The sequence below is a fragment of the Pleurodeles waltl genome, chromosome 10, assembly GCF_031143425.1.
Source record: "Pleurodeles waltl isolate 20211129_DDA chromosome 10, aPleWal1.hap1.20221129, whole genome shotgun sequence".
Taxonomy (NCBI): Eukaryota; Metazoa; Chordata; class Amphibia; order Caudata; family Salamandridae; genus Pleurodeles; species Pleurodeles waltl.
Window position 1 is genome coordinate 798,126,076 of NC_090449.1, and position 20,544 is coordinate 798,146,619.

At 46.2% G+C, this 20,544-nt stretch overlaps 1 protein-coding gene across 2 annotated transcripts in view; it reads right to left on the reverse strand.

Moving 5' to 3' along the window:
- The window catches only part of CPVL (carboxypeptidase vitellogenic like), a 627,001-nt gene that overhangs the window by 425,222 nt on the left and 181,235 nt on the right, over positions 1–20,544 (reverse strand). For both annotated transcript variants that reach the window (XM_069211457.1, XM_069211458.1), the window contains exon 10: positions 3,364–3,462. In XM_069211457.1, the coding sequence (XP_069067558.1) occupies positions 3,364–3,462 (99 nt within the window). The remainder of the gene's footprint in view (positions 1–3,363; positions 3,463–20,544) is intronic.

A 20,544-nucleotide genomic window follows, 5' to 3' on the forward strand; every position in this document is an offset into this window, starting at 1 on the left:
GGGGAGGGGGGGAGCCCCCACCACTGGGTGACTTGTACCATGATGGGGCTACATTACACAGGCATACATGTAAACAACTCTTCCACCTAGCCGAGGGGAATGAGTTCTGCCTAACTCAACTCCTTCATTGGGCAAACACAGATACAGTTAAAGAGCAGGGAAGCAGAGCTGAAACACCTCTTGAGCAGCTGTTCACCCAGGGCTATCCGATGAAAGGGACTAACTGCTGGTACACTGCCCTTAGTAGCCTATTACAGTCACTTATCCACGCCTGTCAGTCATGCTAGGAACATGACCTTGGGAAACCATACTGGATGATATCTGGCAGCGACTATGGTCATGGGCGGCAGGGATATCGGCTTACCTTCAGCACAAAGCTAACACCTACAAGGTACTTACTAGGTGGTACTTCACACCAGTACATATACATGCTATGACTGGGGACTCATCTTTGCTGGAAGGGCTACGTAAAGCAGGGCACTTACATTCATATGTGGTGGCACTGTGGGCAGGTGAAATGATTCTGGAATGAGGTGCTCCAGCAGAGTTGTCTAATTTGCTCAGTGACACTGCCACTAGACCCTCTAGTACTGCTTTTGGGCAGGGGAAACTCAGTCTATCCCTATATGATCCCTAGGGGCTGGCTACTTACCTTCTTACTTGTAGCAGCAGGCCTCACAATACCACGTTTGGAGAAACCCCCTCCCTCCAAGCCTTACCCTGCGGTGACTAAGGTATGGAACATTTATACTATGGAATGCCTGACTGGTCTACTTACCGATAAGCTGTTTAAGTTCGTAAGGATTTGGCTCCTGTTTAAAACTTATGTAAAGAGAGGCAGGGTCTGTCTGACTTTCATGAACACTATGCACAATATCTTTCAACTTGCTCACTTGGGACGCCTTTCGTCCCCAGATGATTCACTCGAAAAAGGGGTGAATGAACTTTGTTGATTGTTGCTTGATATCATACATATGTATTATGTTGGTGACTGAATATGGGCATTGTGCTTTTCTTTTGCACCCTCATGTAATGTACAAATTGCCGGTGTCCCATGCTTTGGTTACCTCATTATTGTAATTACTCTGAATCCCCTTTGCTTTTGTTTTATTTTTGGACAAATGTAAAAACCTCATCATTAAAGTATTAGAAATAATTGAAATTAATTTACAGGGCAATTTGATGTTCTTATTTGCTGCATTAGTAGCTAGTTTTAAACAGATTTTTCCTTCAACAATCTTACAAGGATGCAATAAAATGTAGTATTCTCTACAAATATTGGCTTCCCTGAGGAGTGTTCATCCTGTACTGCTTAGCTCAATTAATGTCTTCCACTGCTATTAGTCCCGATTTTTCTGTCTGTGCCAAAAATATTTCTAGTTTAGGTACTTGAATCTTTTTAAGGAGTACTTGAGTAACCTAATTATCAGAGGGTTTCGCCAACTTGAAGATTTCAAATGTATTGGACAACCTTTTTACTTTATTTTCAGCTGGTCCAGTAGAAGGAGACAAAACCTGGAAAGTTTTGATTTTTGATCAAACTAAAATATTTTAGAAGACAAACAGATAGTGGCAATGCTCAAACAAACAGACCACCATTTTTCACAGGGTGCCTTCAAGTAAGTCCGCACAGTATTGTGGCAGATGTAGTTCTTCAAATTTTCATTTCGTTTTTTACAATCCTCACTGAACAGTAAAACACTGACCAGTCTGCAATGAGATAACATCTTTTCATTCACAAGTTTCAGGTTTCACAATGGTACTTTCCTGGCATCCTGATATTTCGTTTCCTTCAGAGATTTTCAGGGGAACTCAACCTTGCTAGGTGAATACTGCACAACAAATCAAATGGTTTCAATTCCATTACTTGGAACGCTTCATCTCACCTCCCAATTGCTAAATTCTGATCAACAAATTAACTAAACAGGGTTCACACCTGAACATGTTTCCCAACACTGCGGACTCTGTTAACTGTTGGGATTCTGCCTGGGTTAATACTTGAATATACAAGCATAGTTTTTCAACGCCGCATAGTGCACTCAACACCAACTTGGAATTCTAAGAAGGACCAAACAATTCTTCCCAGATCAAAACTTAAACAAATGACACAGGCCCTAGTCTACTAACTACAGGTTTAGGGTAATTCTATCCTGGTGGAATTTCTAAAATCCACTTCACCCAATGAAAGCAACTCTGCCTGCTGCCACCAGACTGGTCTCGGGCACCAGGAAATGTGGTCGGATTTCCCTCACCCAGATCCCACTGAACTGGGTTCCTACCAAAGCAAGGCCCAGTTTCAAACTGGCCTGCATTACACGAAGGACAGTTGAGGAGGGTACCCCCAGATATCTTACCAGGAAAGGGTCCGGCATTCTGACAGATCAGGAGCCTAACTGGGAAACAGTCTCACAACACAAAAAGAGGGTGCAATAGATTACTTGGAAAGTCGTAGGCTACATCTTAAACTGATACCATTGTGAGGTAGCTTTTATTGTTGATGGAGTAGAGTACAGCAGCCTCCTTCTTTTGTGACTGTTGCCTGATGGTTTCTGGACATAATATAATTAGTGATTCCAGATAGTCATACTTCTGATGCCCTAGAAGTTACATATGCTTTTTTTTTTTTTAGGAGTTTTGACGTTATTGCTTTATTTCTCTGCAGAGATTCTTTCAAGTCCAAACTATCATTAAAGGTTGCAGGGCAAAGAAAAATTAATTATTGAACAATTTAAGAAAATGGCAGATAAAGCCTTCTTGAAATAAACCACCAGACAAAAAACACGCCAAGGAAAGAAAACAAGGGCTTTAGGCATCATGTTTAAAATGTTACTCTTTTCCATGCTCGCAGACATTTAGCACAATAGCATTACTCTTTGCCAGCTTTCCCTCGCTTTAAATAAGATGAATTGGCGAATTAAGTACAAGTGGGAACAGCTGTAACTTGCGCCTCGACAACCGTGAAAAGATTAATTCTGAGGGTGTTATGAGGAAGGCATATTCATACCACCGAATGTGCATTTCAGAGTGTCCCGCGACGCTTAATGTACAAGGAAAAGCATGCAATTCCCTACTAAGATACTCTATAGTCCCCACATCGTGGAAAGATCATATTTCATAACAGAACAGGGCTGTTTTACAAGATAACAAAAGAGCAGTTTTCAAGTAGTCACAGAAAATAACTTGTATAGAGGCGATTTCAGATCAGACCTTCATCGGAACTGAATAACATGCATTACACTGCGTGTTCTTTTAAGAACATGTGCTGTTTCACACATAGAAAGGTTAGAAACCAGACATAGTTGAATGCACGTAGTTATCAACAAATAAACGTTTAGTCAGTAAATGTCTGAGATACTGTTTTACCTCACACTGAAGGAAATTAAAGTAGTTGTCGCATCCTGTAATATTCTTGTAGTATGACGGGTACTCTGTTGTGTCACCATTTAATAACGAATCGAACACCTAGGACATAAAACACAAATGAAAAGGGGCACCACTTAACATATTTTATATGTGTTACCTGAAATGCAACTATGTTGAAGTAACGTTACAATTTCTTTAAAGAAATTAAGATAATATTATTATTCATTAATTTTCTAACTTGAAATCAGCAGCAAAGACAACATTACCAAAGAAGCCTGTATTTACCATATTGCACCTGCCACTAAAGAATGCGAATGAAACAGGACGACTCTGGCAATCACAGTCCATAAAACTTCATGTGTGCGCCTCTACAACTTCTCACTGCTTTGGTGCATCCTTTGCTGAAACCCTTTTTAGCCTACTCTTTCCAAGGAACCAAACTTCAATTGAGTTATCCTCCAACAAAAGGTGGCACCTCTTCTTGAAAGCTCTTAATATGCTCATTGCCACATAGTGACAACTTGTTTTTTTGTAAACCAGTAACAACATAGCGGCTGAATGTGGATACAACCAGACTGGGGAAAACATGGCCCGAGATGCCCAGGGCGGAAGTACTTAAACCATCGAAGTTCAGACATCAAAGTGTTGTGTAGCCATTTTAGCTATGATTTTATATACATTACTTTAGCATACTAGGCCTGTCGCTGTGCACTTTGACCTAGATATATTTTATTCAGCTTCGTTTTATTATTTTAACATTAGCCACATTGGCAGTCTTGTTTTATTTTTTCTATCTAGGTGTTCTTCGCCTAGATTAGCACTGCGTTCTTCAACAAGACATTTCTTTCACTCTGTGCTTTTCTCAAGGCTGCAGTAAGATAAGTTGCAAGCAAAAGTTGTACACTTTGTCTCCAATGTTCACAGAAACATACACACTCTTACGTAGGGATCTTTTCTTGGAACATCAGATGTTTTATTATAAAAACACTACTATGACCCATGTATGTTAGAGGGAGATTCCAGCCAGATGACCACGACTGTATGCTGATTACGGATTGCTTTGCTACAGCTGCTTATGTAGACTACAGGCCTCTTGCTCAGGTATGAGGGATGTCGTCTTCCCAGGGGGGACCTGTAAACCAGAATTAGAGCTTAACATGTTGTGCTCTAACACAGATTAGGTAGAAACTTTCTCTATAAATTTTAGTGACAGTATTTTAGATTAGGCTTTGAACCACCTTTGAACCGGCAAGGGGAGGGTGTTGTGTAGCCATTTTAGCATGATTTTATATACGTTATTTTATCATACTAGGCATGTCGGTGTGCACTTTAACCTGGATATATTATATTTGGCTTTGTTTTATTATTTTAACATTAGCCACATTTGCGGTCTTGTTTTATTTTTTCTATCTAGCTGTTCTTCGCCTAGGTCAGCACTGCGTTCTTAAACAAGACATTTCTTTCACTCTGTGCTTTTCTCAAGGCTGCAGTAAGATAGGTTGCTGGCAAAAGTGGTACTCTTTGTCTACACACTCTTACGTGGGGATCCCTTTTCTTGGAACATCATATGTTTTATTATAAAAACACTACTTTGACTCATGTATGTTAGAGGGAGATTTCAGCCAGATGACCACGACAGTATGCCGATTACGGATTGCTTTGCTACAGCTGCTTCTATGGACTACAGGCCTCTTGCTCAGGTATGATGGATGATGTCTTCCCCGGGGGACCCTGTAAGGCAGAATTGGAACTTAACATGTTGTGCTCTAACATAGCTTAGGTATGAACTATCTCTATAAATTTTAGTGACAGTATGGTAGCGTTATTCTTGTGTTTTACTCTCCTTGTCACAATTTTAATCTTATTGTGCTTTATTGTCCTAATTATTGCAATCCATGCTTTATCGAAGATGCAGTTACTTCAATAAAACCTTATTCTGCCTCTGATTGTCCTCGCATATGTGAGACTAATGTAACTGAGAGAAACGGATGAGATCCAAGTGATCACGATTCCCCTGAGGAGTCAGGTATGTCATGTGCCCGGTTGCCCAAATCATCCCTGCTCTTGGGTGGAGATGAGGCACTGCTAGTTAGCAGGAAGAAACCTGGATTAGGCTGACAGGTGTCACATGGTGCGGGATCAGACTCATTCCCCACAGTGCAGGTGATTCTGCCACCCAATTCCAGTAGTCTCATTAGGATAATGAGAACCTATACGACTAAAGTATTGCTGGATTTTCTCAAGCCTTAAATGCCTTCATCCTGTACCCACACATCCCGAAGAAGACTGCAAAAAACTCGGTATACATACAGAACTGAGAACATATGGGTCTGTGGTGAACATAAAAGACCACTTTCAAAAGTATGACTGCCAGAGCATTTCTTCACTGGGGCCCCTACAATATAACATTGTTCTGGCAGTATTGACAATTCAGGTATGTTTATTGTCTGGTAGTATTTTAAAACAAATAAAACTTGCATATCTGCAGTGGGAAAGTGTAGGAAGCTGGCTCTCTATATACTATCTCAAAGTGAGAGATAGTGGGCACAGAATCAAGGGGTTCCCCAAGAGGCTTGACAGAGGCAATAATAGATAATACTAAGGCTCTATTTGTGGTATTGTGGTCGAGCAGTTCGGCTTATAAGAGGGTAGTGTTAAGCATTTGTTGTACACACACAATCAATAAGTGAGAACACACACTCAATGACTTAACTCCAAGGCAATAGGTTTTTATATAGAAAAATATTATTTTCTTAATTTATTTTAGAACCACAAGATTCAAATTGCAAGTAAGTACATGAAATGTAAGGTACTTTGCATATGTATAGTTAGGACTTTGAACCAAAACAGTAACATACACAGTTTGTCATAAAATGGCAATAAGCTATTTTAAAAGTGGCATAGAGCAAAATTCAACAGTTCCTGGGGGAGGTAAGTACAGTTAGGTTAATATGGTAAGTAAAGCACTTACAAGTTCAGTTCCGAGGAATAGTTAGCCCACCGTTTGGGGTTCAAGTCAACCCCAAACACCCAGCATCAGCAACACAGGGCCGGTCAGGTGCAGAAGTCAAAGAGGAGCCCAGATAACATGGGCACCAGTGGAGACAGGGGCCGCTCCGTTTCTAGTCTGCTGGCAGGTAAGTACCTGTGTCCTCGGGGAGCAGACCAGGCGGGTTTAGTAGAGCACTGGGTGGGGGGGGGGGGGGGGGGGAGGTCTCAAGTAGGCACACAAAATACATCTTCAGTGGCATAGGGGTGGCCAGGTGCAGTGGGCAAACAGAGCATCGGGTTTGCAATAGATTTCAATGGAGGGACCTGGAGGTCACTCAGACATTGCAGGTCAGGCACAGGGGGGCTTCTCGGGCCAGCCACCGACTGGGTAAGGGTGCCGCCTGCTGGTCACTGCTGCACTGGTGGTCGGTTCTTCATGGACTGGGGGCTGCAGGTGCAGAGCTTCTTCCAGGTGTTGGATTTCTTCATCCTGGGCAGTCGCGGTCAGGGGGGTCCTCGGGATTCCCTCTGCAGGCGTTGTGGGGGGCGAAGAGAGGTTGGCCTAGGGTGGACACGTCGTCAGAGTTTCCTGGGGATCCTCTCTGGGGCATTGGTTTTGCTGGACATGGGCCAGGGGTGTCGGGTGCAGAATGGTGGGGACTCACGCTTCTGGAGTGAGGTGAGTCCCTTTAAAGAGGGTTTCTTCTTGCTTGGTTGGACAAGTCAGCTGTCCATGGGAGTTATTGATCCTTCTTAGGTTCAGGGCAATCCTCTGAGTCGGCAGAGGTCGCTGGTCTCGCAGGATGCGTAGCTGGTGCAGGTTCTCTGAAGTTGGAGACAGGCAGGTAGGGATGGGGGCAAAGCAGTTGTCTTCCTCCATCTCTGTGGGGCTTTTCAGCTAAGCAGTCCTTCTTTGTAGGTCATCAGGAATCTGATTTCCTGGGTTCAGGGTCACCCCTGCAGGATGCGTAGCTGGTGCAGGTTCTCTGAAGTTGGAGACAGGCAGGTAGGGCTGGGGGCAAAGCAGTTGTCTTCATCCATCTCTGTGGGGCTTTTCAGCTAAGCAGTCCTTCTTTGTAGGTCATCAGGAATCTGATTTCCTGGGTTCAGGGTCACCCCTAAATACTAAATTTAGGGGTGTGGGATGGCTGGAGAGCGGCTGCACCCTCCTTGTGCCTCCTCCATTTGGGGAGGGGGGACACATCCCAATTCCTATTGGGCTAAATCTTCCAAAACAAGATGGAGGATTTTCTAAGGAGGGGGTCACTTCAGCTCTGGTCACCTTTGGGGTGGACCTGGCTGAGGGGGTGACTCCTCATTTTTTTTCTCATTATCCCCCTGGACTTGCCGCCAAAAGTGGGGGCTGTGTCCGGGGGTGGGCATCTCCACTAGCTGGAGTGCCCAGGGGCGCTGTAACACCAAGTTTGAGCCTTTGAGGCTCACCGCCAGGTGTTACAGTTCCTGCAGGGGGAGGTGTGAAGCACCTCCACCCAGGACAGGCTTTGTTCCTAGTCACAGAGTACACAAAGGTACTCACCCCATGTGGCCAGAAACTTGTCTGGAAGTGGCAGGCTGGCAGAGACTGGTCAGCCTAGCACTAGCAGTAAGGCTGGCATGCAGGGGGCATCTCTAAGATGTCCTCTGTGTGCATTTCTCAATAAATTCCACACTGGCATCAGTGTGGATTTATTGTGCTGAGAAGTTTGATACCAAACTTCCCAGTATTCAGTGTAGCCATTATGGAACTGTGGAGTTTGTGTTTGACAGTCTCCCAGGCCATATACACTTACAATGTCTAGGAATTGACTTGGGCATAGTGCTCACGCAGCTATGCCCTCACCTGTGGTATAGTGCATCCTGCCTTAGGGCTGTAAGGCCTGCTAGAGGAGTGACTTACCCAAGGTACAGGCAGCGGGTTGTGGGCATGGCACTCTGAGGGGAGTACCATGTCGACTTAGTCTTTTTCTCCCCACCAGCACACACAAGCTGTGAGGCAGTGTGCATGTGCTGAGTGAGCGGTCCCCAGGGGGGCATAATACATACATAACACTGGTGCTGGGGCCTAGTTAGCAGGGTCCCAGCACACTTTCAATTAAAGCTGGCATCAACAAAAGGCAAAACGTTAGGGGGTAACCATGCCAACAGTGGCATTTTCCTACAGAAAGTATTAAGTGTTGGACAACAGTCTGTACATTTACGCTAGGTCAAGCTATAATTCTAGGTTGATTCAGGTGCCCATAATTCTTGTGTGTATCAGGGAGCTTTGATCCAAAGAAGTTGAATTTAGTAGTTAACCCCCAAATTCTTCATGTTGCTAATGTCCGGATAGTCTTTGAGGTTAGTGTGAGCAGGGTGTGAAACTAGGCTTATGAATGCTAAACTAGCATTATTAGGACAAAACCACATTCCTTCAACCTCACTGAGCCATATAAAAAGTGTCAACGTGGGCCAGGAATGCATAGTTTAACATCTACCCCCCAGTGCAGCAGAATATAATTTGTGACCACTGCTTTAATTTCGGACTACCAACTGCAGAACCAAGAAAGCTTGGAGTTACAAAAATGTCCTTGTTGCATTAGATACCATGGGGCCTGCTAGGATCTCAAAGTCCCTAGTCCAGATACAATTAGATGTCACTGACAAGCTGTTTTGTGATACCACATGTGTGAGACAGAGAAAATACACCACTGACAGGGTGCAACATTTTCGCGAATTAATTCAACATCTCATTCCTTTTTTCACCTTTTAATCTTTGGGCGCATGCTTCATTTATTCCATACATCTTCCACCATCCCACACTGACAACATGCTTTGGGAGGTTTATTTTCTTCATAACTGAACTCCTGCAACCAGAGCATATCCAAGTCATCAGCAGGCAAGCTACAATTGACCTAAAATACTTCAACACGCCTCTCTTTCGGGCAGAGAACGCAAGATTAGATTTCTCTAATCTGCAGATTTGGAATTGCCAGTCCTGGACTTCGCACAGACTAAATCACTGCTTGATATATGAAGCCATCCGTCTTCCATAGTTCATAGCGTTTACATTTTTCACCTACTAGCCCTTCTTATATCTTTAATCCTCTAAGCACTCATTATATGACGTGTTTGGCTTTCATCAACATTAATCATCAATTTTGTTAGCTTTCAGGTCGGGCTCTTTCATAGGTCTGTTTCTGACCCACTGTGGCAACTGGCTCTTTTTTTAAATCAGGGAAAATTTTAAACAATAACTTCATCCAAGCTAATCATGACAGATCCCCAATTGCACTATCTAAGCACCAAGATGCATATCAAAAGAAATGAAGCATTACGCAAATTTCCTATCACGGTAACAGTTTCTTAAACCGCAAGAGAGAAAGGCTATTGGAACGCTTTCTTATAGTTTATTAAATAATTTAAATGTTACATATCTTGGGATACTACATGTGTGAGGTCGAGAAAATACGCCACCTGAAAGGGTGCAACGTGTGCCGTCATTTCCAGAGTACAGGGCAATGGGGTGGGAAGGAGAGGGGGTATGGGGAACTGTTCAATAGGCGAAGGTGACCTCTGAACAAACAGAAGGGAATTAAACATCAAACATTACCCTCAAAATATTTAGGACGCTAGGTGGAGGCAGGGGAGTGCTGAAGGAGGGGTGAGGAGGTCTCCTGCCTCAGGGAAAACAGCCTTTAACATGCAGCCTTTACCACGCATGACCTTTACCGCATACAGTTACACAAAAACGTATGTATTGGTACCTCTTCTACGCAGTACTTTACAATGCAGGTAAGCATTTTTTATTTTAAACAGCACTTTTTTAATGTTATTTAAAGAACAAGTGATATTAGGCGCTAGGGATGGGTAGAAGTTAAGATGGGTAAGGGTTAATTTAGGGTATAGGAATGGGTAGAGATAAAGGGAAGTAAGGGCCATTTTAGGGTTAGTTTTGAATATAGGTAAAGGGTTCAGGAGAGGGAGGATAGGAGTTAGGAACAAAGGTAGGGTTTGGGGGTTCCTCCACCAAAAAATAAAATTATATGCATGCACAAAAGGATACAATTCCTTTTCCACGAACAGCCATCCTCGCCTCTGCTTCAGCACTTTATTGTGCAGTTGCATTTAAAGTTTAGCAGACACAAAGGTGTCACAGCACTTTACAACTTCACTCTTAAAAATCTAACAGAAAATACATCGGGAATTTTTATGATGAGAAGAAACAAGTTCACACCTTACCAAACTGGCATTTAACCAGTGAGCATCCTTTACTCTGGTTAAGCAGTGCACAGAATTGGAGATCCAATCAGAAAGCGTCTTAAGGGTGAAGTAGGTCAGGGAATAGGTCGATCAGACCATATATGCTGTTCTCAACTGACCAAGTTAAATGAATTGTCTACATTCACAAAGAGGAAGGGTTTGCATGGGGACCCTTTGAAGTTTGCGAATGGGTTATAACTACATTTGTGTAGTGGGTAAAATATGAATGTTTTGCAACCGGATTTAAAGATAGTAATGGTCTATAAAAATAGGACAATGGGGCCATCCCTAAGGTGAAAGCCCATTGCTGTCTTAAAAAATCACTATTTTTGATGACGAAATCCCTAGGTGATATGCTTTATCACAGGGTTTCTCCTAACACCACAAGCAGAAGCCCATGGTGTGGGCTACAACTCTCCAAGTCATCGTCGGAGCACTTAATAGGAGGGAACTACTACCAATCCTTTAAGAGATTACAGTTGTGGGAATGGAGAGAAGAATGCAAAGTGAAAGAAATGAGGTTAAAACTTTCTCTTGGGGGATTAAACATGTTTTATGCCCCCCAAAGAATAGGCTAACAACTAAGAGGGAGATATTTCAACCAAATTGTTGGTAGAAAGTCAACATGGTTCTGCTTATATTGTCCCATTAAAGAAAGTGAAAGACTTTTGTCAGGACCAATTTATGTCACTCGGCTAACTAAGGCAACAGTGAAAAACAAAAGAAAATTAACACAACCAGTGGAACTGGAATGTAAGATTCTGGGGTATCACCACCAGATGTTTGTCTCATTTGTCACACTGCCCAACAATGTCAACTGATAGAACTGCATTTATGTTGATAAGATTTACCACTTGGAACAAATGTTAGTCATTTTCTGACTTGGAGCAGATGGCACTTTAATAATAAGAAAACATGATGACCCTAGTAAAGAGATTAATTTCACTTGAAATAGTCTCCAACAAAAATTGAAGCTTCAGGTTAGATCTAGAAGTAGGGGTGATCCTCATTCACATCTTTCTTATAAGCATCCCTTTCTGGAAACCACATGGTCTGCTCCTGTTGTGATCCAGATTACAGAGAGGATGCCTTCCGGAAAATAGTGCCTGACAGGACCAAGAGGAAAAAAACCCTCAAATTCACAAAGAAACTTTGAGGACCTGGATCCAAATCGCAGGCTGATAATTTGAAACTACACAAGACCAGAACTAGAGCAGGGCTGAATCTGGCAGGACTGGTGCAGAGCTGGGGAATCAAATCAAATCAAATCATTAACATTTATAAAGCGCGCTACTCACCCGTGCGGGTCTCAAGGCGCTAGGGGGGAAAGGGGGGGTTATCGCTGCTCGAACAGCCAAGTCTTTAGGAGTCTCCGGAAAGCGGAGTGGTCCTGGGTGGTCCTGAGGCTGGTGGGGAGGGAGTTCCAGGTCTTGGCCGCCAGGAAGGAGAAAGATCTCCCACCCGCCGTGGAGCGGCGGGTGCGAGGGACGGCAGCAAGTGCGAGGCCAGCGGAGCGGAGGGGGCGGGTGGGGACGTAGAAGCTGAGGCGTCTGTTGAGGTATTCCGGTCCCTTGTTGTGGAGGGCTTTGTGTGCGTGGGTGAGAAGACGGAAGGTGATCCTTTTGCTGACTGGGAGCCAATGCAGGTGTCTCAGGTGTGCGGAGATGTGGCTGTTGCGGGGTACGTCGAGGATGAGGCGGGCCGAGGCGTTTTGGATGCGTTGCAGGCGGTTTTGGAGTTTGGCGGTGGTCCCGGCGTAGAGGGTGTTGCCGTAGTCCAGGCGACTCGTGACAAGGGCGTGGGTCACGGTTTTTCTGGTGTCGGCGGGGAGCCAGCGGAAGATCTTGCGGAGCATGCGGAGAGTGAGGAAGCAGGCGGAGGACACGGCGTTGACTTGCTTGGTCATGGTGAGAAGAGGGTCCAAGATGAAGCCGAGGTTGCGGGCGTGGTCTGCGGGGGTCGGTGCGGTGCCGAGGGCCGTGGGCCACCAGGAGTCGTCCCAGGCGGACGGGGTGTTGCCGAGGATGAGGACTTCCGTTTTTTCAGAGTTCAGCTTTAGGCGGCTGAGCCTCATCCAATCTGCGACGTCCTTCATACCCTCTTGTAGGTTGGTCTTGGCGCTGGCGGGGTCCTTGGTGAGGGAGAGTACAAGTTGGGTGTCGTCGGCGTAGGAGGTGATGATGATGTCGTGCTTGCGTACGATGTCGGCGAGGGGGCTCATGTAGACATTGAAGAGTGTCGGGCTGAGCGATGAGCCTTGAGGTACGCCGCAGATGATCTTGGTGGGTTCTGAGCGAAACGGAGGGAGGTAAACTCTTTGGGAGCGGTTAGCGAGGAAGGAGGCGATCCAGTCCAGGGCCTGGCCTTGGATCCCGGTGGAGCGTAGGCGGGTGATTAGGGTGCGGTGACAGACGGTGTCAAAGGCAGCCGAGAGGTCGAGGAGAATGAGGGCGACTGTTTCACCGTTGTCCATCAGGGTTCTGATGTCGTCTGTGACTGAGATGAGGGCGGTTTCCGTGCTGTGGTTGGTTCGGAATCCGGTTTGTGAAGGGTCGAGCAGGTTGTTGTCTTCCAGGAAGGTGGTCAGCTGTTTGTTGACGGTCTTTTCTATTACCTTGGCTGGGAAAGGTAGAAGAGAGATGGGGCGGAAGTTTTTCAGGTCGCTTGGGTCAGCCGTAGGTTTCTTTAGTAGGGCGTTGACTTCAGCGTGCTTCCAGCATTCGGGGAAGGTAGCAGAAGAGAAAGAAGAGTTGATGACGGTCTGGAGGTGCGGGGCGATGAGGTCGTCGGCTTTGTTAAAGATGAAGTGCGGGCAGGGGTCCGAAGGGGCGCCGGAGTGGATAGAGTTCATGATGGATTTGGTTTCTTCCGTGTTGATGTGGGTCCAGTTGTTGAGGGTGGTGTCCGGGGAAGCGGGTTCAGTGGTGTATGGTTGGGTCTGGTGTCCGAAGCTGTCGTGGAGGTCGCTGATCTTGCGATGGAAGAAAGTGGCGAGGGATTCGCACAAATCCTGTGAGGGCGTGACGGCGTTGGCGCTGGCGCTGGGGTTGGAGAACTCTTTGACGATGCTGAAGAGTTCTCTGCTGTTGTGGCTGTTTTTGTCTAGTCTGTCGGTGAAAAAGTTCCTTTTGGCAGTGCGGATCAGGTGGTGGTGTTCGCGTGTAGCGTTCTTGAGGGCGGTCATGTTGTCAGCGGTGTGGTCCTTGCGCCAGGCCTTCTCAAGGGCACAACAAGTTTTCTTTGATTCTTTGAGGGTGTCAGAGAACCAGATAGGTTTTTTAATGTTGGTCTGTCGATGCGTGCGTTTGAGGGGAGCAAGGTTGTCAGCGCAGTTGGAGATCCAGTTTGTGAGGTTGAGAGCTGCGTCGTTGGGGTCGGTGGTGAGGGTGGGTTGGTTGGCGGCGAGAGCGGAGAAGAGTTGCTCTTCAGGGATCTTGTTCCACTGTCGATGAGGGATGGGTTGAGTGCGGAGGTGGGAGGTCTCGCGTCGGAATGTGAAGTGGACGCAGCTGTGGTTGGTCCAGTGTAGGGCAGAGGTGTGGCTGAAGAAGACGTGTTTGCTGGCGGAGAAGATAGGGTCGAGCGTGTGTCCGGCGATGTGGGTGGCGGTGTTCACCAGTTGTTTGAGGCCGAGGTTGGCGAGGTTGTCGAGCAGGGTGGTGGTGTTGGGGTCGTTGTTTTGTTCCAGATGGAAGTTGAGGTCGCCTAGGAGGATGTAGTCCGGTGAGGCGAGGGCGTGCGGGGAGATGAAGTCGGCGATGGCGTCGCTGAAAGAGGCGCGAGGTCCGGGAGGACGGTAGACGAGGGATCCTCTGAGGGTGGTCCTTGGGTCGGTGCGAATCTGAAAATGCAGGTGTTCAGCGGCGAGGGGGGGGTCTTCGGTGGAGGTGGTGACGCTGATGGAGTCTTTGAAGATGATGGCGACACCTCCTCCTACTTGGTTGGTGCGGTCTTTTCTGGAGATCTTGTAGCCTTCGGGGATGGCGGGTAGCGATGTCTGGAGCAGAGGAGGCGTTCATCCATGTCTCCGTGATGAAGGCGACGTCCGGGGCTGTGGAGTCCAGGAGGTCCCAAAGTTCAACGGCGTGCTTGTGGACGGAACGAGCGTTGATCAGGATGCACTTGAGGTGGTTGATGGCGCGTGGGCTTGTGGTCGTGGTAGTTGCGTGGTGGAAGATGCGTTTGCAGGAGTTGCAGGCGAAGGGTCCATGGGTGCGTTTGGGGTGAGCTAGGAAGCAGGTTTTGGAGCGCCCTGGGTTGAGGGCGTGGAGGGTGGTGGGGTCGTAGCGGATCAGCGGGGCTTGGGGGAGCTGGGGACCAGGGGTCGTGGCGCTGGGCGCGGGCCAGGCGCGGACGGGCGCCATAAGAGGTAGGAGGGGGGGGGAGGGGTCAGCTGGGGGCGAATGGGAGCTGGGGGGCGGGGGCGTGCAGGAGGTCGCGGCGGGAAAGCGCGAGGGAGGGGGGGGGACAGGTAGAGTGAGAGGAGCTGGGGGAGGGGGTTTAGGGTGGAGGAGGGTGAGTGTTAGGAGGTTTGGAGATTAGGGAGAGAGATAGGAGTAGGGTTGTGAAGATAGGGGAGGGGGGGTTGTAGAGGTGGGTGAGGGAGAGAGGTAGAGTGAGAGGATAGGGAGATAGGTAGTAGAGGGGGTGGCAGGAGGGGGGGAGAGATAGAGAAATAGATAGAGAAAATAGATAGAGAAGTCGATAGATAGGGAAATAGATAGATAGACAGATAGGTAGGTAGGAGGAGGTGGAGAGTGGGGGAGTTAGATAGTGAGATAGGGAGCTAGAGAGATAGGAAGATAGGAGGAGTGAGGGAGGTAGAAAGCGAACGGGTTAGCTAGGGGTGAGAGAGGGGGAGGCGAGTGAGGGAGGGGGATGAGGAAGGAGCAGGAGGGCAGGCTCGGGGGAAGAAGACGGAGGAGGTAGAAGAGCCGAAGACAGGAGAACAGAAGACAGAAGAACAGAAGACAGAAGAACAGAAGACCGGAAGAGCAGAAGATCGGAAGAGCAGAAGAACAGAGAAGAACAGAGAAGAACAGAGAAGAACAGAGAAGAACAGAGAAGAACACAGAAGAAGAACACAGAAGCACCGAGAAGAACAGAGAAGAAGAACACAGAAGACCGGAAGAACACAGAAGAACAGAAGGGAAGAACAGAAGAACAGAAGAGAAGAACAGAAGAACACAGAAGAAGATTGCAGAGGGGGAGCGAGGAGGAAGAGACAGAGAGGAGGAAAAGAAGCAGGAGCAGGAGAGAAGATGAGTGGCGCGGGGCAGGGCGAGGGGCTGGGAGGAGGGGGGTACTTACAGTTAGGTGGGTCTCAGGAACACAGGAACTCGGGAACTTGGAGGAGCTGCAGCGGCAGGGGGAGCGACCTACCCTTGGGTCAAGGGTCGCTACCACTGTCGCGCAGCGGCCGCCATAAGAGGTAGGAGGGGGGGGAGGGGTCAGCTGGGGGCGAATGGGAGCTGGGGGGCGGGGGCGTGCAGGAGGTCGCGGCGGGAAAGCGCGAGGGAGGGGGGGGGACAGGTAGAGTGAGAGGAGCTGGGGGAGGGGGTTTAGGGTGGAGGAGGGTGAGTGTTAGGAGGTTTGGAGATTAGGGAGAGAGATAGGAGTAGGGTTGTGAAGATAGGGGAGGGGGGGTTGTAGAGGTGGGTGAGGGAGAGAGGTAGAGTGAGAGGATAGGGAGATAGGTAGTAGAGGGGGTGGCGGGAGGGGGGGAGAGATAGAGAAATAGATAGAGAAAATAGATAGAGAAGTCGATAGATAGGGAAATAGATAGATAGACAGATAGGTAGGTAGGTAGGAGGAGGTGGAGAGTGGGGGAGTTAGATAGTGAGATAGGGAGCTAGAGAGATAGGAAGATAGGAGGAGTGAGGGAGGTAGATAGCGAACGGGTTAGCTAGGGGTGAGAGAGGGGGAGGCGAGTGAGGGAGGGGGATGAGGAAGGAGCAGGAGGGAAGGCTCGGGGGAAGAAGACGGAGGAGGTAGAAGAGCCGAAGACAGGAGAACAGAAGACAGAAGAACAGAAGACCGGAAGAGCAGAAGAGCAGAAGAGCAGAAGAACAGAGAAGAACACAGAAGAACACAGAAGAACCGAGAAGAAGAACACAGAAGCAGCGAGAAGAACAGAGAAGAAGAACACAGAAGACCGGAAGAACACAGAAGAACAGAAGGGAAGAACAGAAGAACAGAAGAGAAGAACAGAAGAACACAGAAAAAGATTGCAGAGGGGGAGCGAGGAGGAAGAGACCGAGAGGAGGAAAAGAAGCAGGAGCAGGAGAGAAGGTGAGTGGCGCGGGGCAGGGCGAGGGGCTGGGAGGAGGGGGGTACTTACAGTTAGGTGGGTCTCAGGAACACAGGAACTCGGGAACTTGGAGGAGCTGCAGCGGCAGGGGGAGCGACCTACCCTTGGGGGGACTACAGCTGTCAAATTGCTCCAGTCTTGTCAGCTCCAACTCTGTTACAAAGCTAGCACTGGCAGCACCGCAGCAGAGTTGGAAGTGGCAACATTTGATCAGAGCTGGAACTGTTTGGACTGTAGCAGGAGCAAAATATCAAACACCAGGAACAATTCAAAGGAGTTGTGATGCATTGGTACAATGATCAACAGCTCTTTATTAAAGGGCAGAAGAGATCTCCGAAGGGAAAGGGTCTTGAACACACTTTTCTCCTCCCTCTTTCCCGGAGTACAGATCGGAAGAGCAGCTAAACCAAGTCTTTCTTATCCTCTAGCAAACCTCACCCAAGGATGAACTGAAGTGCAAGGCCAGTAGACAACTAAACGTTTTTCTTGCTCTGAATGAGGTAGTAGTAAGGGAAATGTGCACAGAAATATTGAACTGAAGAATGCCCAAGGTGAAGAAACTCCCACTGAAGCATGAACCAGCAGTATAGTAAAGGCATGATCACATATATAGAACACTGAGTAAAGTGTGATACCATTGAGGACAAGGCAGTTTCTCTAAGAAAGATATTGAATGCTAAAATAACTGAGAAAAGATTGAAAATCCCACATATTAATCCAGTCTAGAGCAATGGGCAACCTCCCTAAATTGGTATGAATAAGGAATTAAAAGAAAGGAGGATTCACTGCTGCAGATTAGTCACTTGAAGGACAAAATTAGGGCCTGTGCCTCTATTGTGCCACCTCCACTTTACTTATTCACAGAAATGACCAGTGATATTAACAAAGCAGCAGATGAACCAAAGGAGGATGTACAAGATATGTTGAGTTTCCCCGTACAAAGACAGTTATGGTGGGGGGCCGCACCAGTAGCCGAGAGGATGGATCAGAAGTGATCAATAGGCTGGCGGGAAGGGCACCAGCAAACATGATGCAGAAGAGTGCAACATGCGGCAATGTGACAGGTGCAAGAACAAGACAAGAAGTTGACACTACCACATCCCATTTCCTGCACCAGATGTGATCTCATTTGGTATCACACCATTCCGAAGCACTCCCTTTGAGGGACAAATAGTGGACACAAACGAGAGGGGATGAAGTTTTGTTCTGGTAGAGAGGTTGGCATCCAGGACAGAAAGGGTGACACAGTGGTCAAACCAGTTTTCCATGGGCACGCAGCCCTAAAGTAGCTACCCCACTAGAGTGCACTACCAAGCTCCACACACCGAGAATGGTTCTGCCATCTTGGGAGTTGGTAGAGTATTTCATTTTGGGATAGTTATTTCCCACACATTGCAGGAAGTTGTCATTAGGGGGGAAGGTACCTGGTAGCTCATTGACTAGCCGTTAACACAAACCCTAAGGGCAACTTGTGAACATAAAAGTGGCACTCCTGGCACCCAGAACTCAAATCATAGCTGTTGTGTTTACGACTAGCAGCTGACATCGCTAATCTCCTCCTTGCACAAGACCATGACCTCCTAATCTTAACGGAAACATGGCTCAATGATACCTCATCACCCATGCTACACATTCTAGTGCCACTCAACTATGACATCATCAGACAAGATAGGACAGGGAAGCTGGTGGTGGCTTAGCTTGTGTGAGAGTATGGACTTTCTAATGTTTATTAATGATTTTGGTATACTAAATGTATAATGAATTAATGTGTAAAACGGGTGACTTTTAAAAATGGTTGCCACAATTCATTTTCTGTTCCTAACTGAGCAAAATTCTAACTAAATGTTATTGTTATTTTCCATGATTCAATGCTTATATAAATGTACATTCAGTGTTTTAATTAGATGTGTCCACAGCTACCTCTGGTGGGTTGCTGCATTATGTCTTACAAGGCCATGTTTTAACTGAACATTGCATAAGCTCAATGTTCTATTGTATAAAATGTTACTAATATGTGATTTTTTTTCCTCGAGGGTCGGAGTGAATTATGCCACTGTAAAAGTTTCTTCCTGGGAAGAGAAAGTTCAGGCGAGATCGAACAATGGAGCTACAGACGAGACGGAAGAGGAAAAGTTACTGTTGAGAAAATGTTCTTGCTAGTGTAGTATTATCATATTTTAGGTTATCAATTGAGTATTCTAGCGGCTCAAGCGTAACCACCCCATGAACTGACCAATCATAAGCTTTTTAGAGATTAGTATAACAACTTGAGTAGGATTATTCTTTAGATCAGATGAGACGAAGAGACTCCATGTAAGAGACCTGGAAGTTAGATGCAAGAGTTCCAGTTGATGGTTTGAGTCGTATTAGCAGTGTGGGTTTAGCTGTTAACCCAGATTCTTCTGAAGATATATCTGATGGTGTCCCCTTGCCGAAGTAGTGTGTATGTTATGGTCAAATAGGGTAAAGCATGCCACTGTAATGTTATATGTGTCTCTTGATTTCCAGGTACCAGCTGCAACTTATAAATTGATTGCTGCATATTAATAATTTTGATAATAACCCGAGTTGAAGAGTTTTTCTAAATTTGTGTTACTACATTCTTTTTACATGAAGCCCAACATGTTAATGCTAATTTGTGGTTAGTGAGGGTAATAACCTAGAGTGCTCATGGTTTATATTGACATCTTTTGAGTGTTGTACTAATGTATACTTTGCCATTATTACCAATTCTAGTATTATTAATAAGTGTAATTCTTTTGGAGATTTGTTTGGTTGTTTTTATTAAATTGAGATATATAAGACGTTCTAATCAACCACTATTAATTCTATATGCTTACCATTTGTGTTTGAGAATTATTTTCGTGACATTAGCGTTGTTAATCTAGGGAAATAAATTTTATAATTCTTCATAATAAACTGGTGTGGTTATTGATTGAGGTTCAAGATCATTGGTTATATTCATTATTGCTGATGTTTGCATTCCTCATTGATGACATCCCCTCAATTCTATGTTGCTTCGATCCATTGACCTCTAGCGCAGAATCCACTATTCAGTATAAATATTAGCTAGGATTCTGTGGCGCTGCAGCACTTGCAATTACCGCTTCATGCTCACCGTGAAACAATCACAAACAGTGCTAATGCCCTCTTGTGAATAACTAGGCATCAAAATATGGACTAGTGACAAAGTAGTATGTAAACACCAGAAGATTTACCGCCTGGAAAATAACCTTCCTTTCATTGAACAAATAATGGCGACCATCTCCTCTAACTCGGATCAGAGCACCAACCATATATTCCTCTGGGATTTCAATATACTCTGGAATAACTCTAATGACCCCAAACTAAACACCTTCATGGCCTTCCTTACGGACCTCATCCTTACACAGTCTTGTAATGGCCCAACACACAATAGAGGGTCCACGCTTCATCTAATCATTGCTAAAGACAATGCAACACAACCAGAATCCATAACTCCCTGTGACAGGTCAGACACTACCCAATCTCCTTCCTCATCTTGCATAAGGTGTTGACTAGAAAAGGCTTAAACCCAGACATTGGTCCAGAGACGAGAGAAACAATAATCTAACTGATATTCTATTAGCAACAGCACTCTTCTTCCTTCCATAAACATGACG